This window comes from Mixophyes fleayi, chromosome 4 (genome assembly GCF_038048845.1).
Source record: "Mixophyes fleayi isolate aMixFle1 chromosome 4, aMixFle1.hap1, whole genome shotgun sequence".
NCBI classification, from domain to species: domain Eukaryota; kingdom Metazoa; phylum Chordata; class Amphibia; order Anura; family Limnodynastidae; genus Mixophyes; species Mixophyes fleayi.
The window spans coordinates 169,302,348-169,328,865 of record NC_134405.1 but is presented as its reverse complement, the minus strand read 5'-3'; the positions used below and the strand labels follow the sequence as shown (position 1 = coordinate 169,328,865).

General features: G+C 39.0%; 1 protein-coding gene across 3 annotated transcripts in view; it reads left to right on the top strand.

Moving 5' to 3' along the window:
* Positions 1-26,518, top strand: part of LRRK2 (leucine rich repeat kinase 2) — a 173,818-nt gene that overhangs the window by 17,091 nt on the left and 130,209 nt on the right. For all 3 annotated transcript variants that reach the window (XM_075208827.1, XM_075208826.1, XM_075208825.1), the window contains exons 5-15: positions 313-401; positions 5,177-5,311; positions 6,548-6,682; positions 10,875-11,006; positions 13,150-13,269; positions 19,333-19,463; positions 20,954-21,033; positions 21,116-21,222; positions 22,173-22,302; positions 22,401-22,525; positions 23,400-23,530. In XM_075208827.1, coding sequence (XP_075064928.1) covers positions 313-401; positions 5,177-5,311; positions 6,548-6,682; positions 10,875-11,006; positions 13,150-13,269; positions 19,333-19,463; positions 20,954-21,033; positions 21,116-21,222; positions 22,173-22,302; positions 22,401-22,525; positions 23,400-23,530 — 1,315 coding nt within the window. The remainder of the gene's footprint in view (positions 1-312; positions 402-5,176; positions 5,312-6,547; positions 6,683-10,874; positions 11,007-13,149; positions 13,270-19,332; positions 19,464-20,953; positions 21,034-21,115; positions 21,223-22,172; positions 22,303-22,400; positions 22,526-23,399; positions 23,531-26,518) is intronic.

Below are 26,518 nucleotides of genomic sequence, written 5' to 3'. Positions count from 1 at the left end.
GAACGACTTTCGACCATCGTGTCACTATACACACTAACCCGACTTTTGACTGAACGGTCGTATGTCTGCTGATTTGCCCGTTTATTGGAAGAAAACGCTCCAGTGTGTACCTAGCCTAACTCTAAGTCACTTTTTAATGGGAATTGTTTTTTTTTTGTTTTTATTTTGTTGTAAATTATTCATTTTAAAGAATAATTGTTTTACATCATTAATTGTGAAAATTATGTGAACTGTGCTGCTGGTGATTTTGTTTAATTTTCAGTTTTATAGTACAGTAAATTATACTTCTAAAATATTGTTTTGTTTTTCCAGACAAATACTGAAAATCATGTCTATTTATCTTACAAATCTTAGTGTCTTGACAATAGGACTGAAAGCTTTAACTACAATCCTTGCTTCAGGTAGTATTTTACTTACATTTGATTACAGTTGTAACCATTATTTATTTTTAATTATAAGAAGTGTCACGGGACATTGACCATACCCTCATTATATTTCTAGAACAACGCATAGTCTGAGGCAAATACTGAGGCTTTGTCGTATATAGCTGTTTGGTTTATGGCTTTTGCTGCTTGATCTAATAATATAGCGATATACACAAGTTCCTGTAATTTTGAAATCAAACTGGTGCTTTAGCGTGTGTGTATAAATGAACTGCATAGTACTTAATTCGATAATGCATCAACCCATATATCAAGCTTGCTATCTGTTTCTGAAACGTGTTTTGTCTTTATGATCTCCCAAGTCCTTCATTTTCAGCTCTTTCTGATGCTAGATAGACTATTTCCAAGTTATAGGGGGGGGGGATTCAATGAACACGGTGTTCTCAGAAACATGGCGGCTGCACATTTTTACCTTTTTAGTACGGTAGAAATGTACACTAATTTTTGGCTTGCTCCTCTATGGGATGAGAGCAAAAATCAGCGGCGATTTCACTAGTAAAACACACGCGCGGTGTCTCCGTGGCCGTTCCGGAGACACATTGACTGTATTTTCTTCAAATTGAATCTCCTCCAAGAGAGAGAAAACAGGATGAGCATGTCACTTCAGCACAGCAAATTCAAAATTTGGAGTTTATTTTGACTTTTCAAAAATGGTAACTGTCAGATGAATGTTTTTCCTTTTTTAACTTTTTACTTTCAAACCATATACAAATACACATTGCTTTTTTTTTTTTTTTTTATGCAAACGAACAGTCCAATGACAAAGTACAATTATTGTAGTTAGAATGAGAAGCAATAGAAAACAGTATTATATTGTTGCAGTTTTAGGGGATCAGGAATGGACAGAAATATATGTGATTGAAAAGAGTAAACTTTAAATTAAAACAGGGTTTTAAATTTTGTATGAGGGAGGGCAAAGGTTGAGGGATAGGTAGGGGTGTGTGTGTGTGTGTGTGGTTGGGGGGGGGGGGGGGGTCTTAATCATTCCCAGGAACTGAAGAGTGGTATGTGTGGAACCAAGGGGTCCACACTGCTTGCTACTTGGGTACAGTATTGTTCAGAAGGGCAGTGCTGTATTCCACAGCAGAAATGTGCCATATGCGGTTAAGTAGCTCGGCTCTCGAGGGAGGCGCAGGCGGTTTCCAGACTTGAGCAATTTAGATGCCTGTATGTATGTGTGTGTGATCAAGCGGTTGGTGGATTTGCTAAGACCAAGGGTTGGCTGGATAGGTAAGATCTTAAATGTTGCCCTGGGGACTTGTACCCCAGGTGCCTGGTGAACGATATCCAGAGTGAGGTCCCAGAAATCCCGAATAATTGGACATTCCCACCAGATATGAACGAAAGGGCCCTGAGCTCCGCATAGGCGCAAGTAGCGGTCCGTAAAACTGGTACATATGATGAAGGTTATCTGGAACCATGTACTAACGGGCATAATTTTGTAACAATTCTCTTGAATACCTGCATTAATGGAGACCTTGGCTGTTCTAGTGCGGATGACGAATCATTCCTCGCTGTCCAGGGTCACCCCAAGGGCACGTTCCCATGCCTCTTTTTCAGATGCAAGAGGATGGTTAAATGTGGCTGTGATCGAACAGTACAGGAGTGGAATAATCCACCTGAGGCCAACTGAATAAATACATTTACGTTAATGGGAGAGTGCAGAGTTTTTTGGTCAGAGATTGAGATTGTATGAAACCTTGAGTTTGAAGATATTGGAGATGTGTTGAAGGGGGAGGGTAGCATGTAGTGCATAAGTCTTCGAAGAATGCAGGGGCTGATTCACCCATGATGTGGATTAATAGTTAGGCGTTCATTCACTAATAATGTTTTTGCATATGTGTACCAAAATGCTAGCGGGATTCTGTATATTGTCAGTTTTAGTTGGCATTTGATATTCCTTCCTAATTAGGAATGACAATCTAATAGTATAACCATCTTTATTCAATGTAACTTCCTTACATATAAACAATCCCATCAATTGCTGACATTTTACAATAAAATGTCATACAACCACATAAAAATACTTGATGATGACAAATATGCATAAAACAATATTACATAAAAATTAGATTGTGCTTGATTGGTAATCATAATCCACATTGAACCATATCTAGGATAAAAGAAAAGTGCAGCCAAGTGTCCAGCCAATTCCCAATTTGATGTATTAACCACTGTATAGTGATAGTCCTCTGTGGATAGTGAATTATATTTGATCTTGTTTTATGTTGGATGGTCCTCTAAGCGAGAAGAAAGATTGTGTAGATTATACTGTTGTCTTAACCTGTATTGTTAGCAATGAAAGTCGGCATGAAACAGAGGTCCTTAATAAAATGTTATACTTGCTTGAGTCAATGATGGCCGGGTAACCAGCAGTTTCTTGGAGTGTGGATGTTCGGCAGCACGTCAAGTATCTGCGCGGTGTAGGTTGGGAGACACTTGCATTTCACTGTGGAACGAAAACTTCACTTCCGGTGTTTAGATGCCGCAAATGGAATAGCTGGGGCATGTTCCAGCGCGTTTCGGCCCAGAGCGACTTTCTCAAGGGTGAATTGGGCATATGGGTCCTTTTGTGGGTATATATAATACTCCCACTTTCTCATCCCTTTCTGATTGGCTGGAAATCGTTGTATAGTCCTGTGTACCCACTTGGCTGTTTGACTTAATAGAAACCTTTTAATAGATTACATGGATATACATATATCAATTGATCAGCAATCAATTGAATGAGTCAATCTAAAGTATGTAAGTATTAAGATTCTACCGTTATAGAATTACCAACTCAGTATTTTAGAACTCCTGTAGGCGATCTATAGAATATGGGGCATTACTGACTGACAATCTGAATACTGAGTAACATCATGTGGTCTGTGCAATCAATGTTGATGCCTTCTGTATCTCAGTGCAACCACTTTGCTATATCTACGCCATCCGGTTTGTATCTTACTGCATTTTCTGGAAACATATATATGCAATAAATATTGTGTATTTCACAATATTCCGGGCTCCTTAGCTGTGATTTTCTGCATTGAAATATGACACATTAATTTTAATAACCTGGATTCTTCCCACCCAGGAAATATATATTGGGTTCCATTTGGAAAGGTCCTGTAGGATGCATGACAGAGTAGTTTCTAATGATATTTACCCCAAATATCGGATGGAATGGGGGCACCTTTGAAAATTGTCGGACAACTGAAGGGATTATCGAGTCAAATGGGGGATGTGGAACGACAAAGCTTTGGACTTAGTGTCATTTATTTTATACTCAGTGCCCCAAAGCGTGACCATTCAATCATGAGCTTTGGGAGGGAGACTACTTTTTTTTAAAAAAAATGTTTTATTGAAAGCCTTAAAGCAGTGCTTTCTATCCATTGTGCACGAAAAAAATGAGTAAAGACCCAAAAAACAGGCACAAGGGTTTCAGAGCGTGGTCCTCCTCCATAGAGGAAGGACCCTAGTCCCCGACCCCCAGAGCTTTGTGTGTTCTGCTCCCAATAGCGCCTGGGATCTGCCGAAGCTTCCGGGTGGCTGGGCTAGTTTGGAACACCTTCGCCTGCCACACTAGGGGGCCCATTTAGCTCCTGGGATCCGCCGAAGCTTAACGGGTCTCCTGACCCGTGATTTATGCCCCCCTCCCCCCGGATCGCCACTCCGGATGCACATTTGTCCCAGCCTTTCAAAGCTGCATTCCAGCCTTCTAGCCAGAGGACCAAGTGCTGATCTGCTACAACTGCACTTGATCTTAGCCAAAAGGCAGAGAAGGGAGGGAGACTACTGGATAAGTTAATGTTAGAAGTACGTCGTCTGTGAATAGGGATATTTTATATTGTTTAGAGCCTAGGTGAATACAATTTATACCCGGGTTGAGGCGGATTCTGGCTGCCAAAGGTTCAATACACAAGGCAAATAGAAGGGACATCTCTGTCTTGTGCCATTATGTAGTCAAATGTAGCTAGAGACCTGGCCGTTGATAATGACCCATGAGGTGGGGTTCGAATAGAGATCGTGTATGGTCTGCAAAATTTTGCTTTGAAAGCTAAACGCCCACAGCGCAGAAAACATGAAGGGCCAAGAGACCCTATCAAATGTCTTCTCCGCATCCAAAGCAAGTAGAACTGAGAGAAGCTTTTTCGTGTTAATGTAATGTAGTAGGTTGATTAAGTGTATTATCTGGGACCTGCCTATTGGGAATGAATCCCACCTGATCAGAGTCTATAGTCGCGGCTAGGACTCCATTCATTCTATTTGCTAGTATTTTGGCAAATAGTTTGATATCTGTGTATAAGAATCGAATTGGGCGGAAATTGGCACATATAGTGTGATATTTATCTGGTTTAGGTATAACAATGATCGTAGAGTAGGTGGATTCAGGGTGGAAGATGTTGCCCTGTAATATGGAATTAAAAAGGTGAGTGAGTTTAGGGAGTAATTTGGGGACGAAGGTTCTATAGTAAGACATGGGGCAGATTAATGTTTTCTGTCACCAACTACATTAGGACTTGACAAACAAAATTAACCAGGTAGTCCTAGTGATTAAAATATTTTAGCTAAGTGGCTTCTCAATGACAGATCCTGGTAATTGTACATATCTATGCAAATGCATTTGTTAACCCCATCATTACCGATAGAATTGACTACTGAAAAATGATACAACTGACTGGTAAAAATTGTTTGGAAATTGTTGCGTACTGTTAATATGCTTAAACCTGTAAAATTTATTTTCTTCGTAGATATAATACATTTCTTGGTTTTGGATCATGAAGCAGACATTTTTTTGTTGATTTTTGATGCAATGAAAATGTTTTCGGATAAAAAAGATATTCAGATATATGGATGCCAAGCATTATACCTGCTGTTACTGAAAGGTATGCTGTTTCTATTGATATTTTGTGTAGAGATTTTTAGATATACCAGATGCCATTAAAATAAAAATGTATAATATTTTTACCTACTGTGCCCAGAGAATACTGAATTTTGTTGGTTGGAAATTTGTGCTATTGTGTGGCAACATGTGCATGGATACCAAAACACAAATAGTTTATTTTTATTTATGTAATATCTATTGGTATGAAATCTGTGCTAACCTTCGCTGTATGCAGGTTGGTGGGAGGAGCCCAGTGCTTTTGCAGATGACAAACCAATTCGGGAGGTGATTCCACCCCCCAAATGTATGCCATATAGTTGTCTAGTTGTCATGTCCATGATTTGCAAGATGGGAACACTGTTTTTATTTGTTTTATTGAAAACCTCATTGCAAAATTTACACTATGCAGTATTATGCTTCTTCAGCTTTAAATATAGTATTCGTTTAGGCCAACATTTTTTCTGTTTTTTACTTAAACCATTTATCAGTCAACTCTCTGTTCTGTGTAGGTAGCCACAAGGGACTGACTGGCAAATTTTAGCCTGGGTGGTGAGACTCAACTCGGCAGCCTTTTAGGAACATTTTAAAGAAAAAAAAAATGGAGGTAGTCCGCTATGGGACCAGACCACGGGCATATGTCCCCCAGCCCCTGGCAGCCACCCCGGTCATGTAACTTAAGGGAGGAGTCACTTCTGCAATCGCTCCGTGGAGCAAGATTTGTTAAACCAGTTTGGGACTTAAGGAACAAATACAGAGAATGTGGCTCTCACTCATGGGTGTTAAATTGAGCTTATAACCTACCTTTCTCCAAAGCAATTAGGGGGGGGTCTCAATCTGGTTACTTGAAATCTGGTGCTTGGATACACAATTCTGCTAGTTGTTCATGGAAAACTAGTACATTACACACTGCCTATAGCTCTGCAATACAGATATATGGAGTATTTCCAATAGGCTTTACTGCAAGCTGTTGAATGAATCGCCGACAAGTCAGGTTACAGCTACATGTAACAGGAGTGGGGGGGGTGCTTGTTGTTGGATCCCTCTCCCGTCACCCCCCCTTCCTGTTTGGAGAACTGCTTTTCAAAAACCATAACCCAGACGTGGACAACTCCTTTTGAAGATAATTTATAGAATGCCCAGATTGTGATGCAATGGATATTAATGTAAATTTGTTCAGATGTCTTACCGTTAAAACCCCTAATTAAGCATTGAGTGTATATCTTCTTTCCTCCATCAGTTCCAGAGGAGCAATTGACAGAGTTTGTTGAGAACAAAGATCATTTGGTAATCTTGAAGCTGCTGACAAAGTATAAAAATACAGAGTCTGTTATTTTGCCAGCTTTGTGTGTTCTGCTCCCATTGGCTGGTTCACGTAAGTTATTGGCATAATCATGTGTAACAAAAATATTTATTTCCATTCAAAATGAATCCTAAATGCTGCTAAAGCTGTGTCTAAATTGAAAGTGTTGGTGAAATAAGGGAAAATTCCCCTCTTGATAAAACAGGTGTCAGATGAGAAAAAAACCACACATCACAAATGTGTAGAATGTATAAGCCAGTTCTTCTAACTAATGAAATTTGCTGGCCTTTCTCATACAAAAAAAACATGTCCCCTTAGCTATAACTTATTTACATCGCCAAATTGCTTTGTGGCACAATAACTGCGACAGTAGGTCGCAGTACAGTGAATGAAAGGCCAGAAGGTCGACACGTTCAAATACAAATAAATGACTGATGTCTTCATATATGTTCAAGAAACAGTATGAACTATTATTATATATTTTATTATAATATACTGTATGTGTGTGTATATGTAATATATATATATATATATATACACACATACACACACACACACACACACACACACACACACACACACACACACATATGCCGGAGAGTTGTGTACCTTTTGATGAACAACTAAAACTAGCCTACACGTGTGCTTCACCCATAGCAGCCCCTTTTCCCATAGAGCTGGTTGTGCTAACTGGTACTGTCTGGCACAAGGAGGGAGGTGGGGGCAACATTCTGAAAAGTAGGGAAGTGGAATCCAAGCAAGGCAGGAGTATAACATGGGATGAACACTGGAATAAACAGGAAGAAAAAGAAACTGTATATGACTTGCAATAAATTCTGTGTTTGACGGGGACATGAGTCAGGCCAAGGTCAAGGCAAGCGGCGTGCTTCAGTAGCCTATATCCAGATAGGTAGTCAGGGCATGTTTCATTAGTCCGTAAAAAGGCTGAGATCTGGGGTAGGCAGAGTTCAGGACATGGTCATGACCAAAGCAGAATTTGGTACACAGAGTAAATGTCAGATATGTTTCTGAAAACCTTAGGGAAGCACACAAATATAACAGGCAATGAGTGTGTGGGCAGGAGCCACTGACTGCACAGTGTACCCACTGGACCACTGGAGTGCATCCTTGGAGAACAAGTGGCTGGGGGGAAGAAGGCATCTGCACCTGGAGTTATATATCTTAAGTGTATGCTTTCTCTGTTTCTTCCAGTCATTTGTCATAACTTTTATAGATGCAGTTTTTGACACTTCAGATCCAATAATTTTTTTGTGTGAAAGGAGGAGGGGCTGCTGCAGAGTACACAGCAGCAACTCTCATTGAAATTAGAGATGAGCGGGCTCGGATATCTGAAATCCGAGCCCACCCGAACGTTGCCGATCCGAGCCGGATCCGAGACAGATCCGGGTATTCCCGCCAATTGCAAAACTGAAACCGAGGCTCTGAGTCATAATCCCGCTGTCGGATCTCGCGATACTCGTATTCTATAAATTCCCCGATAGTCGCCGCCATCTTCACTCGGCATTGATCAGGGTAGAGGGTGGTTGTGTTAGGTGGTCCTCTGTCCTGCTATATCTCGTGCTGTGCTGTGTTGTGTTCTGCTCAGTCCAAAAAAAGTTATAAAAAAAATAATTATGAAAAAAAGAAATTAAAAAAAATATCCAAAAACAATCCTGCAGTATAAGTCCATTGGTACTGCAATATTACAAAGTTCACTGATTCTGCAGAATAGACTGGGAATTAGTAGAAATGATTGTTATTGAATGTTATTGTGGTTAATAATAGCGTAGGAGTGAAAATAAACCAAAAAACTTGATTTTAACACTTTTTATGTTTTTTTCAAAATAAATCCGAATCCAAAACCTTAAATCCGAACCAAAACACAAAACACGAGACACCAAAAGTGGCCGGTGCACATCCCTAATTGAAATATGATGTTACCAATAGCATCACAGTATGAAGTATTTTATACATACTTCATCTGTTAATCCATAAACTATAGCACACAATAACCAATAATGGTTTTATTTGGTAGTAAACACGCGGCAACTCTAATAATTTAGATCACTCAGATATTATTTACAGTTGTAGCAAATGATTTGGCTGTTCAAAACAAAATTGAATCTGCTTTAAGCAAAACTTTGTTGTACTATTGTTTTGTTTAGCTTTTTTTGTATTGTTACTTGTTTCTTATGTTAAATAAATGTGATAATGCCCAGGTTGTCTGAAAACATAAAGGGGCATATTCAATTAGCTTTCCCTTTCGGGTAACACGCGTTACCGTGAATAGTGCGCCGTATTGGCGGTAATACGGTACCACTGTAACACGGATTTTCCTTCTCAACCCTATGGGGTACGCATGAAAATCCACGTTATTGCGGTACCGTGGAATGCCTTTGCGGCCCGTTCCGGCGGACCGGTAACCTAATTGAATTCCCCCCAAATAGTATATAACTGCTATCCTGCTCTGCTGGGGTTAATTTGTCCATGCAGTAAAATTAAATGTTTTAGCTAATAAGAGAGCATTCTTGTTCTCGGTTGAGAAATCTAGAGTACACCCTTTAGCATTGACATCTTGAAATGTTCAGATAGTTAGTCATTTGTTTAAATTATGGTACTTCACTTTTCATTTTGAAGTTTGCTTTGTCTTGAAAATGAAATGCCACTAAGTTTGAACCTTTTAAGCAATGGTTAGGAAAATGTACCCTTTAAGCAGCAAATAGCAGGTTAAGTACCTCCCTTCTTTTTTTTTTTTTAAGCCTGTTTCTCATTTTTCTTGCCTATCTTCCTAAAAATCATTATTTGTTTTTCAAAAGCTCCCTGGTTGGCAAACAAAATAGGTTGCCAGTGCACAGTCAGCATGCTCGTAGCTCTCAGTATGTCATGTGGTGGTAGAGGGGTGGAGATATACAGAGTTCAGACACAGCTCATAGGGATGTTCCAATGCTCATTACATCATGTGTCATGTAACTGTGGCTGCCTTGGTAGTCCAGAATCATAAATCATCAATGGCAGGCAGAAGAAATAAAACTAGGGAAAATGGTAAATACCAACATTCTTTCTATAACCTGCAACAGTAATGTATGTTAAACAAAAAGACCTGTGTTTTTTTTTTATGGGATTGATGGCTTTTTTTTTTAAAAAAAAAAAGCACTTTTTTTTTTCATTTTAATTTTTTTTTTTTCTTTAAGTAAGTGTTCATTAATGACTGAATCAAATGCTCACAAACAATTTGGAGGAAACCATTTTGTTAAGTTTATTACTGTATAACGTTGTTTTCCTAATGAGCATTTCCTGTTTGTCACATAACATTTTTGTGACCATTGCATTAGACCAGCCAACCAGAACTAAAACTGTACTACTTCTGTTGTCTTGCTTGGTGGGAAGAGGGTGGTAAAGGGAAATGTGCTTAATCGTACATCCCAACTGTCACACGTTGCAGACCTCAAAAGAGGTGATCTTGAGCTAAAATTGTGAGCATTTTGAGGAGGATCTTGGGTTCTGGCGGATTAGGGATGGGGCCTTTGTCCTGATTCTGCATGTCTTGGTGTTGGGAGGTATGGCTTAATAATAACTCGGGGATACTTCAAAATAATCAGATGTATTTGCACTGCTGGGAAATTTCCCATGGAAAAGGTATAGCCTTAACAAATACTTTTTGCAGTAGCATTTTACAGTGACATTTGTTATAACACTTTGTTATTTGCTTCTTTAGAGGTAAGCATGGAACAAATAAGTATTACTGTAATTTGGGACTGTGTCCTTGTGCACTTACAGCGTTTGGTGACACATTTTTAATTTGCACAAAAAAAAAAGAATTAGAACATACAAAGACCCTTTTTAAGCTATTTGCTTATATGCTTTAGATCAGTGATAGGCAACCTGATACAATTCAGGGACCACATTGACAGCCCCCTAACTCTTCAAAAGAGCCTCAAATTACCCTTCAACTAAATGATAAATAAAAACAATATATATATAAACATAAAGACACTTACCTGTAATAACATATCAGCAGGCATTTTACAAACAAAGCAGGAAGGAGCTGGGGGCCGCAAATGAAGTCTCCGATGGACGCATGGTCTGTTGCCCATCGCTGCTTTAGATTATCTAACTCTGTGTGTGTGTGTGGATAAACTAAGTATGTGAACAAAACTGACTGAGGTTTTATACATTGTATAATAAGCAGCAGATTTATTTGTACACGTGTTTATTGCCATGTGTATAAAAAAAAAAATGCATGTCTTTCATTTCTATCTTACAGACAGTAATGTGGAAGTACTTATGTCTGGTAATGTAAGGTGTTACAACTTAATAATGGAACTAATGAAAACATTTCCAAACAGTGAGAGTATCCAAGAAGTCTGCTGTTGTCTATTCCAGAAACTTACCTTTGGTGAGAATCCGTCTGTATTGTTCGTTTTTTGTTTTTTTTTGACCTAGCTGTTCTGTTCTGAAATCATCTAACTATGCTCTCTACCCCTCTATCCCCACACTGCCAACACAAGAAACTATAACCTCTTAGATTCCCTTCTCATTGACTGTCGGGCGTGACATAATCACGCCCCACGTTTTCAGTGAGGAGCGGCGTAGAGAGCAGCCAGAACTTGGAAGGAAGAAAACAGGAGAGTGAAGGTAAAGGGGCACAGTGTGATGATAGGGGCACAGGATGCTAAAGCACAGCAATTCTTTGTTCCACTTACGACAACATATCTATGTGAAGCTGGGTTTTCGGCTGTTGCTGTAATAAAAAGCAACTACCGTTCAAAAATGAGTGGAACAGGAAATAAGGGTGGCGGTGTCCAGGCTGATCCCAATGTTTGAAAAGTTATGTAGGGCACAACAGGCGCAGACATCCCATTAATAAATACGTTTGTTATTTTTATAATATTCTTTAATAACCAAGCACATTTTTGTACATATTTTATTTTGTTTGAACTTATTCATGTTAATGTATGCTGTAAATTGTACTTTTGAAAGAAATATAATTGGGGGGGAAAAAAATATAAAAATATTTTTTTTGCTTGGGTTTATGTGTATTTTTACAAAAAAAATGTAGTAAGTGTTTCTGTCCTATTAAAGTAATTCTATCGTTTTAAAATAAGCATTGCCCAATCAATTGTATATGTTTCCATAGCACATGGTGGTTTATTTTAGCAGATGTAAATAATCAACAATTCAATACATTATTATATTATGATAAAGTACAGTACAGCACAGCCAATACCAAAAGTTACATACATACTGCTGCAATCGCTGCGCTTCCATGGGTCCCAATGGAACAGTGTATCTGTTAGATAACTGTGGTCAGAGTAGACTGACCCTGGTGGGGGATGCAGCTAATATAGACAGTCAGTGTTTCATTGTGAACAATAGAGATGACGTAGCTTGGTTCCATAGGTCCAGGCACAGGGTGGCTTCAGGGTAAACAGTTCATAGGCTGATTCAATCTAAGGAATCCAAAGGAGGGGGTCGTCTCTCCAGGGGGTCTGCTCCTTTCATAGCCAGCATAATACAAAAGGTTTATTCCCTAATATCAATAACTAAAGTATGCAATGTGCGATCTCTTTGCCGACTGCACCGGACAGCTGCTGATGATTAGGGCTTCAATATGATATCAGGCATGACACCTTTCCTATAACCTAAACCTTTAATAAGACTAAAATGTACATATAATCCTATTATATAAACTAATAATAAACCAAATGCCATCTGCTCATAAATTACAGTGTAACGGAACCAATATGAATTGTATAAATAACTAAATGTTGTAATGCTAGTGTGTGCGTGCGTATTTTACCGTGCGATCGCATCACGCCACGTGTTGCGTGGCGTACGCTTCGCAATACGCACGGCAAACCAATATTAAACCAATATACTTTCGTTCATCCAATTATACAACTTCAACAGTCCTGACCTAAATACTTATTACATAATTTTGACCCAACTACTTAAAAACAGCACTGCTCGGTTATTATGTTGGCTTCGGTGTGCCTTGAAAAAATTATGGAGACTCGAACTGAGAAAGTTTGGGAACTACTGTGTTAGTGATTATTACAAATACTAAAGAGTTCGTTTTGAAAGTGTCAACTGTGTCTCTAGAAATTGTAATGTAATAATGAAAACTTGTTTTGTAGGATGTGCTTATATTTTGGAATTTTGTTTCAACATTCCTGAGTACCATTGAATGGATTGTAAGTGACATTATGTCTGTTGTCCTTTTTTAAATTAAACTGCTAGTGTTTATGCTCTGTTTAAATTGCTAGCTCCAAGAATCCATTATGTTATATGCAACGGTGCAGGAGTGTATAACAGCCACATTTAAAAGACAGCATTTTTGCTGCTAATTTGACATGCCACTTACACAGCAAATATTGTCTAAGTTGGAATAGGGCAAACCTTTAAAACATTTAAATCAAAGTCAGATGATTGAAAATGAGCTGTATTGCTGCTTTGGTGAAAAATAATGTATTAACTTTTTTACAAATTCCATTACACAAATAATGCAGATTGTTTTACTGTGTATTATTATGTTTTAGGGAGTTTTTTTAACATCCTGGTACTAAATGAAGCTCATGATGTCATCATTAAGGCTCTGACAAACTATTCGTCAAATTCAAAACTGCAAGCAGCTGCTCTAACATGCCTGGCTCTTCTCAGTAAGTTGTTTGTAAGTGTAAAGCCATACATATGGCACAGCACAACTGTTCAGAGGTCAAATGGCTGTGATTGTTATAGGAAAAATGTATGCAGCACATTTTAGAATATGTTTACAAGTACATATGTGCATAACAATAGATTGAGCAGCATAACTGCCAAATATGTCTGATTTGTACAGGCCTCCTATACTGGCAGATTTGTCTCTGGGATATTTTTATTCTTAATTTTCCACTTTTTTACATTACTACATTGAACAACAGGTCATACTTTTCTTGCTCTTTTGTTCTATAAATGAAGAATTACTGATATTTGGTAGTAAAAAAACGAGTCATACTATGTGCTGCGAGCACCGTTTCTTAGGGTCATGTGTGTGGATAGTAGCTTAATTTATAGGTTCTTCTGCTTAGTCATGTGACGTGACGCATGGGTTCTTGCACATTAGTGATGGGAAATCTAGTTCATTTTGAAGATTAGTTCATTATGATCTAGTTCACACAAAAGATTAGTTAATATCACTCATTTGACTCAGTAGTTAATTTAGTTCATTTAGCGCAGTTAGTTCAGTTAGATCACTGGCTCTGGAACACTGCTGAGAGAAGTGATTGGAGACATAGATCTAGTCTATAACACATACTGCAGGCATATATACTACTACCTCATTAGATGAGTTATAGTCCTGTTAAAATGATCCAATAATTTTAATATGTCAGATCATTTTTAATATTTTAAAAAGGGCAATCACTTATACAAAAACTAGTAGTGACATGTTGAGCTCTGCAGAGTTAATTGCATTTTCATTATTATTTATTGCTTCCATAACATGCAAATGAAATAGACCCAAAACAGGCATCATGTCACTGGGGCGGGGCCAAAATGGCACAATTCACAAAGCCCCGTCCCATATGCAAATAACCCGCTCCAGGAACTCCCAGACGTAACCAACATAATGTTGGAAATTATGACTAATCAGCTTCTGTCATTTATCTAGCAGAGTCTATAAAATGGCAGAAAATGATTAGTTGCTATGGGCAACGTTTCCACTTTATCTCTCTTGAAGGTTTAATACATCTCCCCTGTATATATGGTGCAGTAAACAGAAATACAGTATATAGCATGGAGCAATCGGCAGTGCACTGTGTCTTGAGCTGACGGAAGGGTATGTATCCTGTGACTCATGAACTAAATGAGTGAAAAGATTCAGAGAGTAAAAAGAACTAGATGAACTAATGAACTCCTGAGCCAGGAGAATGACTCGTAGTCAGTGATCAGCTCCAGAGTCTCACACAATGTCTGAGCACAGCAGTGCCACCTTTGGTTGTTTAAAGGTACTGACTCACGAGTATTAAATGAGAGAGCTGAATAGAAACAAAAGAGCCAGTGTACATGAGACAGTGAGTGAGACTGTTGGAGTTGCTCAGCTTTATCTCTAACTCCTCCCACTTGTTTTAGTTCCTGGTGAACTAATCTTTGCCAAAGCTCGAACTAAATTAATTAGTTCATTTGAACTAATCATTCGTGAACTACCCATCACTATTGCACATACCAGTGACAATCATGGATATTTAATCCCGCTTAGCTTCTTCTCTACCTGAGCAGGAGAATATTGGTGTGAATGCTTTGGTTACATCCAATAAGTAACATCACTGATGACATCAGAATGGGAAACCGCATTGTGGTTAATATGATACCACAGTGAATGACATCATTGATGACGTCCGAATGAGTTATCTGACTGACAACAAAATAGATGACATCACAATATGTTAATATTATTAATGTCTTTACAATAGGATAAGATCAAACACATTTATGAAACCAGTACAACTAAAAGAGTATATGCATTTATTTTGCCAAAATGATAAAACAATTTTACAAATCGGAGTAACATGCAGTATAAATATTGTGGAAACACGAGACTAAACATGTAATAGTTTATTGAGGTAACAGAAAACCTTCCCACAATCTACTACAAACTAACAGATTACCGTATTTGCCGGCGTATAAGACGTCTTTTTTGCCCTGAAAAACATGCATCCAAGTGGGGGGTCGTCTTATACGCCGGGTGCACTTGGGATAGCAGTTGGCAGTTGGGATAGACATAGACATAGACATAGACATTCCGATACTCGCCCATAGTGGCCTCCCGATGCCCGCCCACCTCATTCTACATACCGATATCCAGTGCGGCCGCGGCGGGTCATCCGCATGGTACTATCCATAATCAAGGGCGGACCAGACTGCTGCTAGTGCCAGGGAGACAGGGAGGGCAGACAGGGAGCAGGGACCAATCCAATCAGGCTTTGTATACAGCCAACCACAGTACTGCACCATTATACAGTACAATACAGCATAGGGGTTTGACTGCTGGACATTTTCTATCAACCCTATCATGACACCAGCAAAAAGATAGAAATATGATGCAAGTTTTAAACTTAAAGTTGTAAACTTTACCATGGAACATAATAATTGTGCTGCTGCAAGACGATATGGAGTAACAGAAAAGATGGTTCGGGACTGGAAATCAAATGAAAAACCATTAAAGAGTATGCCAAGGGGTAAGTGTGCATTAAGAAGAGGCACCCCACACTGGCCAGAACTCGAAAAACATGTAGCAGACATGGTGGCTCAGCATCACCAAAACGGTTATGTGGTGACACGAAATACAATACGCTTGTTTGCACTTCAGTGGGCCAAATCTAACCCAAATCACAGAAACAATTTTAAGGCCACTATATCCTGGTGTAGTAGATTCATGGCAAGGCATGATCTGGTACTAAGGCAAAAGACAAAAATTGCCCAAAAATTACCTGCAGATCTGGATAACAAAGTGGATAGTTTCCATCGATACGTTATACAACAGCGCACTAAACATGGCTATGCGTTAAGTAATATTGGAAATATGGATGAAACTCCAATGAATTTTGATATGATTGGAAATAAAACTGTCCATCAAAAAGGTGAAAAAACTATTTTGATAAAAACAACAGGACATGAGAAGTCAAGTTTTACAGTGGTACTAGCACAGCTGATGGCAACAAACTGAAACCTATGATTATTTTTAAAAGGAAAACAATGCCAAAACTTAAGTTCCCTGCTGGTTGTTTTGTGCACGTGCAAGAAAAAGGCTGGATGGATGAGGAGGGTGTGAAACGTGGTCTACTTCAAAAACTTAGTCTACTTGTGTGGGATATGTTCAGGGCTCATTCAACTCCCACCACCAAGGAAAGGCTTGCGAGAAGAAAAACAGATGTAGCAGTTATTCCTGCAGGATTGACATCATTGGTACAGCCCCTGGATGTGTGCCTAAACAAGCCGTTTAAAGATCGCATTCGAGAACAGTGGAATGAATGGATAATTAGTGGCGACAAGTCATACACAAAAGGAGGAAACATGCGTGCTCCACAGTTGGATGTTTGGTGCCAATTTGTCATAAAAGCCTGGAATGATATTGATGCACAAACAGTAATCAAGTCTTTCAAGAAGTGTGGCATATCAAAATCATTAGATGGTATGGAGGATGAGTACTTGTGGCAAGATGAAGAGGAAGCTGAAGCTGAGGCCACATCATCTGACACGGAATTAGATCCATGTGATGACTGCCTTGCAACTGTATCACAAGATGTCATTGATGAACCTTTAATATCAGATGACGAACAGGAGTTTGAAGGCTTTTAAAGGGAAACTGTCACGCCAGCAAACTTGCTAGGGACCTGCCCGGCACTTGCTCTCTCCCTCTATTTGTTATCTTCCTTCTATCATTGACAGTTCCAGTTTGGTTAACAGCTTAGAAAACAAACAGCATGGTAGCTCCCATAGGTTTATTGTTCCATTCAGCTTTAGTGAATTAGCCTCTGGCATTTACTATGTTTATACTCTTGATGTGCCTGTCATACTCCTTAATAAACTTGCACTGTTTTATGTTTACTGTACATGTTTGATAACATACAGCCTTGTGACAGTTTTCCTGCATGTCATAAGCATTTGAATATAAATTAACATGTTGAAATCAAATCTGATGTTCTTTTACGTTTTATTTGGTGTGTGGAAGGTGTGCGGAAGAGGGGGTAGTCTTATACGGCGAGTATATAACAAACTCTATATTTTGAGTGGAAATGTTGGGGGTCGTCTTATACGCCCAGTCCTCTTATACGCCGGCAAATACGGTAAGTGCTTTATTACAATACAACAGTTTAAAAATGAAGGTTATTACAGAGAAAAAATATAAAACCATTAAACAAATATGATGTGAACACTACTTAATACATGACAAAAAGATTACAAGATGAAAATAACTTACCGTATACACTCGAGTATAAGCCGAGTTTTTCAGTATTTTCAGTACATTTTTGTGCTGGAAAAGCTCCCCCTCGGCTTATACTCGAGTGATACTCCAGGATCAATGCACGGCCATAACGAGGGTGGTGCCTGCCTCCATAGCTTCAGCCCTTAAGTTCCGCTTAAGGGCTGAAGAGAAAGAGAAAGGAAAAAATCAACTTACAAGAGTTTGGTGCTTGTTGCCGTAAGTTCCGCAGTGGAACTCATGTGCGTTCCACGGACAGGAAGTTCGGCATTTGGAACGCACATGTGTTCCACTGCGGAGGTGGAACCCTGACTGACCTAGTCTCCGCGCACACGAACCCTGACTGACCTAGTCTCTGCGGAGGTAAGTAAAAGGATGAACTCTCTCTCCCTATCCCCCTCCCCCTCCCCCCTCGGGTTAAAGTTGGACATGATAAAAAAAACAAGTGTACTAAGAACATCCTATGGCTGCCGGGTAAGCAGTAAATGTGGCATGTGGGGTGGGCTGTGTGCACTCTTTATGTTGAGCTGAACTTTCCATGTTTTTGCCTCTCCTCACACTGAGGGGATTAACGCACTTGTTCCACTTCATATGATCTACTGAAAACGCAATACAGTGAAAGCACTCACTCAGATAACTGTTTTGTGGGGAGTTTCAATTGGAGACAGCAAACTTGAGAAAGCAAAAAGAACAAAACTCCATATATTTCTCCAACCACAGGTGCGGTTATTTGCAAAACCCAACACTTCTCTGAGTAGGTCTGATAATGCCCTCTTTCCTATGGTTAACTGAAAGGAAAACATCCTCTTGGATTAATGGGACTTCATGCCATGTCTGGGAGATTTCCTTCCCTCTGACCACAGCTTCATGTTTTACTTCACTGTTCATTAAACTCTCTCTCTACCCTAGGCTTATACTCGAGTCAATAAGTTTTCCCAGTTTTTTGTGGTATAATTAGGTGCCTCGGCTTATATTCGGGTCGACTTATACTCGAGTATATACTGTACATTGAATAATAAAGGTTTGAAACAGAAACAATCACAACATTTTTAGAACTCCATGACTGACTAGTCCGCAAGTTACAATTTGATTGCTCAGGAGAACCAAACAAACCTGTCCTTATCAGTCTGTAACTGTATAAAACTCTAGCTTATGTTAGCAGAGGCGAAGATTCTAATAAAATTCACCTGATATCAGTGTTACTACAGAGTAAAGCCAGACCACTCTAAATACAAACTTCTTTAACCATAGTTTTACATTTTGGAATGAAAGTCTGGGTTGTGTTTATGGAGATCATTGGAAATGAAAAACATTTTATTTCAGCTAACTTTTCTGTGTATAATGCTCCATAAAATAAAATTCTCATGTGCTGCCAAAAGAAAGCCTTGAAGTGAACAGATTTTTAGAAATGTTAACAGAAACAAATACATTGCAAGACATATTCTTTTGGTTCTCAGACACCGAAGAAGAGTGTGTAGCGTCTACACTTACTCTCGACCATCCAAGAGTTTTTGTTTAATGCTGAAGCATCCAAGTGTAGACTTCACAGTGACACTATTAATATAACTTAGAGGCACTAATATATGATATAAATTCTGGCCATATGGAGTGTCTTACCACAGCACTATAGTTTGAATAACAATGAAACCACTTTGATTGGACATAAAATCTATTGGCACCTTATACCATACCCTGCTGTCTGTATGTAATTTTGTCAAACATTGCCACTTTCCTCACATTTATTCGCTATTCTTTTTTTAAGCTGAAACTATATTTTTGAACAAAGACTTGGAAGATGAAGATGATATGAGTGGTGATGACAGAGGACAGCTGTATTGGTTTGAGCCTTCATTTAAAGCTTTAAAGCTGCACAAGAAGAATATGGAAGTCCAGGTTAACAAGTTTCTCTCTTTCCCTTTCATTTCATATTGACACCTGACCAATTTTCTCCTTCTAACTTAAATACTTTTTTAGGTTTGGTTAATACGTATAGTTATTGTAGAGTTTCACAAATGGCACAATCGGATGGTTTTTTTTTTTTTATCTTTAATACATTTAAGTTGCATATTTATAGTCTAGATGAATTCCTGTTAGAAATATTTTTTCTCATTGTATGAATGCTTTTAATTCAGAGTTTGCCTTTGCTTGTTGTGGTTTTTTTTTTCTTGTGCGAAACCTGTTTAAAAGTTATTTACAAATTGTCGATACTATTTTGTGATGTAATGCACCTATGTTTATAGGGAAGCGCATGGATTTGCAGGCTAAGATGGCAGCCTTGCAGGGGTGATGCATGTAACCTCTTCTGATAAAACGAAATGTGCTTGATCTACCCAGCTCTTCTTGAGTGTAGGCAATGTGCATGAATGGTATTTATGTACCCACATTAAAGAATTAGATTGTATTGTTGAAGGATATGATTGCCTACATAAGATACAAGGGGAGTAGAAGGCAATTTTATGTTGTGTTCTTATCTTAGGAAGGGCCGTAGAGCACGTTTTTTATGAATAATTAGTAATTTCAGTAGTCATGACTACTGTATACTACAGAACTTTATACAAGAAAATGCATTTGTAGGTGTATTTCTACCAATGTAATAAATATAAAAACACAGAAAAGTGACACATGTAATCACTCACACTCATGATTAATTTAAGACCTACACAAGGCTAAACTTCAGTCTTATGAGGACAAAGCAGAGACATTGAAATTAAGGGGGGGTCCTAAACTGTTAGGCAGAAATTTAAATTGACCTTTTCACTCTTTCCAAGATTTTAATTTATGGTAGGACCTACAGCCACACAAAAAGAGGTGTGGGTTAACTCTCCCAGGGGCAGGTTTCACACACTGATATGTAGGCATGCATCTATGAATGCATTAGGCATACATATATTAGTGGTTACATTTTTTAAAAAAATGCAGTCATCCAAGCATTTTTGTAACTGCACTTATTTTCCCATCTCCTAATGTAGTTGTCTCAAATTCTGACTAGGTCAGATAGCTGGGCTATTCTTGTGCTTCTGTCTCCCTCTCTTGTTTGTTAACATGCCTTTTGTCAAGTGTGCAGAGTGATTCCTGAATAATGCTTGCAACATTTATCGACTGTGTACAAAGTAAGACTTGTGGGGGATGTATTTCTTCTTCAGGTACCAAGCCTTAACGTCTGGAGACCTATATTTAATAACAGTAGGAAGGCCTACAAGACATGTTTTTCCTGACTGAGTGCGCCTGTATTTTTCAAAAGCCAACTCGCTTGCACATTTACAAAACTAAAATGTGCAAGTTTTGAATGCAGTTATGCATAATTCTGTATACTTTTAGTTCTTTCTTTCCATTGTGGCTGAAATTAGCCTATAATACTTGCGTTATATCTTGATCTGTACCAGGAAGCTGCTTGCTGGGCACTGAACAATTTGTTTATGTATCATCCTGAACTTCATGAAAAAATTGGGGATGAGCAACATAAGTAAGTAACATTTAACAGCTAGATGCATGAAATGGTGGTGCAGTTCTATAATTATTATAACCTTGTGTAATCATTACATCAGGTACCCCGTACATAGAGAAGTGATGCTATCCATGCTGATGCATTCTTCTTCTAAGGAGGTTTTCCATGCATCTACAACTGCTTTGGCAACCCTGTCTGAACATAATGGTAATTTTGGCTGTATTTTAATTTTCGAATCAAAACAGCATGTGTCAAAATATTTTCTATAAAAAGAGAGCTGAATAATAAAAGTATAGATGTTGCCATGTGATGTAAACCTCTTTAACCCACATTTTCAGATTGTGTTTAAAACTTTTTATAGTCTTCAGCACCACAAAACAAGTGCTCACCAAGATGCCTATATTTATTGCACGCTTGTTTTAAGCCATTCATGTTTGCTTTGATAAACCCTGGTCATGGTTCTATATAGATGAACAGTGTTTCTTCTACAACCTGGTTATTAATGGAGGTTTGAAGACAAGTGTTCTTTTTGCTACTCTAAGAATGTAGACAATTTAACGACTATTTTGTAAGTCATAATATAAATTGGGCAATTTTAATCAAAATGTTGGTTTTATCTCTTTTTTTTTTTTTTTTTTTTTTTTTTTTTTTAAAGGGCCTCTAAAACATATTTCCAAATACATTGGAGGCAAAATACATTGTTCAGTGTTAACTTGATATTCCACTAGAGCTCTGTTAAAAAAAAAAAAAAAAAAAAAGTAAAAAGTATTATATCCTGTTCTCCATTGCAGGCAGAGCCCTTCTCACATCTTTAGGACAGCGTCGTAATAGGATTAGATACAGGTCAAATGTTTAGAGTACAGTCTTCCTGTGTATAAATCAACCAGTCTACACAGCACATTTGTGTACAGTAGCTCTCAGCCACAGAGAAGCACCCCCTTCTAACAGACAGAGGAGTGAAGAAGACCATAGTGGACATACTTTAACGTATTATAAAGGTTGTATTATAACAATGTCAAATTGTAGTAGCTTTACTTGCTCTTGGTGTGGGACTTGCTTTGTTGTACTTTACAATGGACAAGTAAATGCAGAATTCATTTGTAATTTTCCAAATCTGGAATAGTGTTTGGTTATAATGCATACATTTTATTTTGCAGTGGTTATTAGAAAGATTTTATTGGACAAAGGTGTTCATATCAATGTGTTAGAAATAATGAAGAAACATATTGATTATCCTGAAACTACAGAAAGTGCCTGTCGGGTATTGCTTCATCTTATCAATGGAAGGTACTATCAATTATTATTTTATATATTAGAGGATGGTTGGAATAGTTAGAACAGCTTTCTATTTCCTTTTTCTTTCTTTTTTTTTTTTTACTTTTTAGCTCCTTTAATTTGGATGTAATGACTGTGACAATGACAAGTCTAATGAATGCAATGAAGATGCACAAAAAGGTGGCTTGTGTCCAGCTGGAGGCTCTGCGGGTTATGTTACAGATTATGTGTGACGGTGAGCTCTTTATTTGCTACTATATCACAGTTAAGTCAAATGTAATGTTGCATTAAATACATAGTGTTCAGTCTTCTCTTTTTTTGAATGTTTGCTATTTTGAATAATATTGTCTCTTCAATCTCATATTTTTCAAGCTTACTAGGGTTGGGGTCAGTTAGATTCGGATGTAGTTTTGGATGGGAGAGGGTCTGATACATTTTCTTGGGATACTTTAAATGGGTCTTTTGCCTACAAATATTGGTCATGAGCACAGATGTGTAAAGGCTTTTGTATGTTCCAGGATCAGTAGTAATTTAAATCAATTAATTTTCATGGCTCAGGGGTGCCCTGGTTTTATTTACATCCTGTGGCTGCCTTACACATGTGATGTTGGTAGTTTGCAGATCATAACAGGTTATCATTTTTTTTATAAGTGAAATTAACCTTTATTTATGTTAAAACCTCATGTATCCATATATGTATACATATAAAAGTGATGTTTTGGATTGACAAAGTATATACAGACTTATCTCTGTTTTATCATATTTACTGGCTGGAGGTTGCTAATGGCTTGTATTAAAGTGTATGGTAATGTGACATAGTGAAAGCAAAGAAAAACAATACTAGGTGCTCAGATTCTATTTCATGATATTTACAAGGGTAAAGGGTGTGGGATTTGGACGTTCCCAGAAATACATTTGTGCCCTTTTGAGTGAGTTGTGAATGATTTCTTGAGAAAACTGAGCTGTTGGGATTTTCAGAGAAGGCAGCACTCTCTTCTCAAAAAGTTCTGTAAGGGTAAATTTTATTTTACAAACTATATCTCCTAAAGCTGAGATGAGGATTAAGCCTTTTATTCATTGTACAGCCATTTGTATTATGTATTTTTCAGACACTGCATTTCTGCCAAATGATTCCGTGACTGCAGAAGAAAGTGCTTCTCCAAATCTTCCACTTAAAGTCATCAAGAACCAATGCTTACTTGAAGGAACCCATAAATTAATTTTGCAAGCTCTCAACAAAGTATGTGCTATTAAAAAATTCTATATCTAAATTTGATAAGGTTGACTTTTGTGGCCCTTTACCACAAGCAGGCTTCACTTAAAGCCATTCTGAATGTGATTGCTAGACTAATTCTCCTTACTTATTGCTTTATTCCTGCAGCCCTTTACCAATCATTCCACTTGCTGGCTGCTTGCAGACCACTCAATATAGCTGCACCTGCCTACCGTCTTGTTCTCTATGTATCTTCCCATTTGTGTTGTTTTATCTGTGTGACCAGAGGTGTTGTTAGAGAAGGACACCTGAATCAGAGTTCCTCATGGTCTCTTTCAAGGCTAGATGAGTGTAGGTTCAACCCTGAAGAAGTGACAAGAACAACTAACTGGCTGGCCGGTCCTTTTTTCTGAGCAGGAGAAGGAAGGAGCACTGAGAAATGGGTGCTCATTACTAATCACTTGCTGAGCAGCAGTGTACTCATGACCAAGGTAGTAGAGATAAAGAAGAGTAAGGGAGGGGGGGGGGGGGGATAAAGAATCAAGTCACAGGGGATAAGACATAGTCCAGATCTTGGGTATGGTCAGAAGGGGTAAAGAGCAGTTACAAGACATAAGGAAGGGAACATGGACAATTCATGGAGGAGATCTCATTCACAAAACACAGGGAGGAGATGGAATCATGGACAACACACAGGAACTGGGGGAGGCGGTTCACATAGACCAAAAAAAAGCATATTGAAGGGGATACCAACAAGACACAGGGAGGGGAAGAAGGGAAAGACTTGTCACAGAGCATGGGCTGAGAAGAGAGACAGTCATGGATGAGACATGGGGGAAAAGTGATGAAGTGAGGGTATAAAACAAGAAAAAGGAAGGAGAAGGTGACATGGACAGCACACAGAGGTGGACAGGAGTCACAGACAAAAAGCAGGAGATGATGTGAACATAGACAAGGCATAATGGCATAAGTGGAGGCATAGACAAAAACACACAGTAGGAGAAAAGGGGGCATACGGGAAAAAAAAATAAAGGGTCCATAGACAGATTGTGGGGAAGTATATATATTGTTTCAGACAATACCCAGTAGAACAGTCAACAAGAACAGACTTGCATTTAACTGCTGCAAAGTTACTGGGTTACCTCCTTCAGGAAATGCTCTATGTAGATTTGTATCAAGATTTTCTCTCCATCATTCGATTCCCCTAGATGAATGGGTAGATTTGTGGTATGTTACACACAGACACCTGGATTAGATTGGTTTAATGTTCCGCATAGCATATCAAATGTTATTTCTGTTAATGATTTCTGAGCATGGCCACAAACAAACAAACCCAGGAGCTATCTGTGCTGCTGTCAGAGCACTTTGATTTCATATATTATATCTAATTTAGAGATTTTTATCCAGTTGTACACTATATACCTATAAAACTTCCATGTGCTGTTACTATGAATATGGTGAGCTTATTTTGATTGTCCTCAGTTATGCCACCAGAATGGAGATAAGGAGGGCTACATCTTGTGTAGTTTCTCGGGAGTAACATATAGCCCGTATATGAGTTTAACATTTCTGAATGGTTGAGACAATGGGACATTTTAAAGGAGTTCTGAAAGATATGTTCGCAATGTTCTCCGGGGAACTCTAGGTGTAGGGCTGGCTCCCACTGGAGCTGGACTCTAGATTTTGGCAGGTCAGATTGCATAATGAGAAGGTACCAGAATGTTATACCACCACTCATCAGTTTGGCAAAATGAAGTGGTGGTGTGGGGGGCTTATTGCCAGGCCCCAAGTGGTGGGCTGAGAAACAGTGCCTTAGCTGATGGTATTTATAGAAATCACTTTGAGGCAGCAGATATTGGTCACAAAGATGGACAAAAGAGGAGAGATCTTCCGAATAAAACCAATTGCCCAACGATAGAATCCCTCTTGACACCCACGAAGAGTGTCTTAAATCCGGAATCTGTTTGGCCATTGCCTGCAAAGAAACATTAGCAGTGGGACATGGGAACTTGTTAGTGCCACTACATAGCCGGTCTCGCATCCCTCAAGACATCCCTACTCAGAACAGGCAGATTATCAGTCGGAGGCCTCCAGTCCCCAGGGACCCACAATAGGTCAACAAAGGGGAAGTCTGAATTGCACGCTTTCTCTACATGCACCCAGTCAGTCGCGCATCTGGGACAAACAGATATGCGTTCTGTTATTTCATCAGATTGGGCAGGGTCAGATCCCCTTGTAATTCTTCCAGGGTCATACGCTATATAGCCATACATGGTGGTTTCTTCTTCCACACATATGTCTTCATGACAGCTGTTGGCTTATTTATTAGTCTAGCCATGCGGAACAAGTACAGTAGTTTCGGGAGGAGCATAGTCTTGAATGCTGCAATTCTGCCTAACCAACCACAAAGCTGTCTGGGTGACAGCTATTGCATGAGCAGGGAGAAATCTGTATTAATAATGGTTTCCAAATGTGGGGTAATTTAAATGCCCTAGTAGGGGAGATCTGAGGATTTCAATGTGTAGGTGTTAGGAACTCCTCCAGCCGGCACAACACAACCCGGAGTCTACTCTGCCAGTCAGGTGTTCACTGGAGCCCCTGATGGTGGGGACAGGCTGGGCTGCAGACTGACAGAGGGTCGTGAAGTGTGTACCGGCTGGGGAGAACCCAGGCAAGCGGAGTGGAGTCCAAGCAGAGGTCAAGGGCCGGCAGCAGATAGCGTATCCGATAAACAAGCCGAGGTCAGGGGTCACGAGCAGGCAGGGTGGTCGGTATTCAAGCCAGAGGTCAAGGTCACGAGAAACACAGGCAGGGTCCAAATCCAGGCAAGGGGTCATACCCGGGTAGGCAATAGAATTTCCAAGAGACAGGAACAAGGCACAGAGCAGGTCAGCAGACTGGCAAACAGAAGCTATAACGGCAATGAGGCAGCAGACCTCATTGCCTTAAATACAGCCAACAGCCAATCAGAACCTACCCCTAGACAGAGCACACTTGCAGCCTAATTGCTAGATA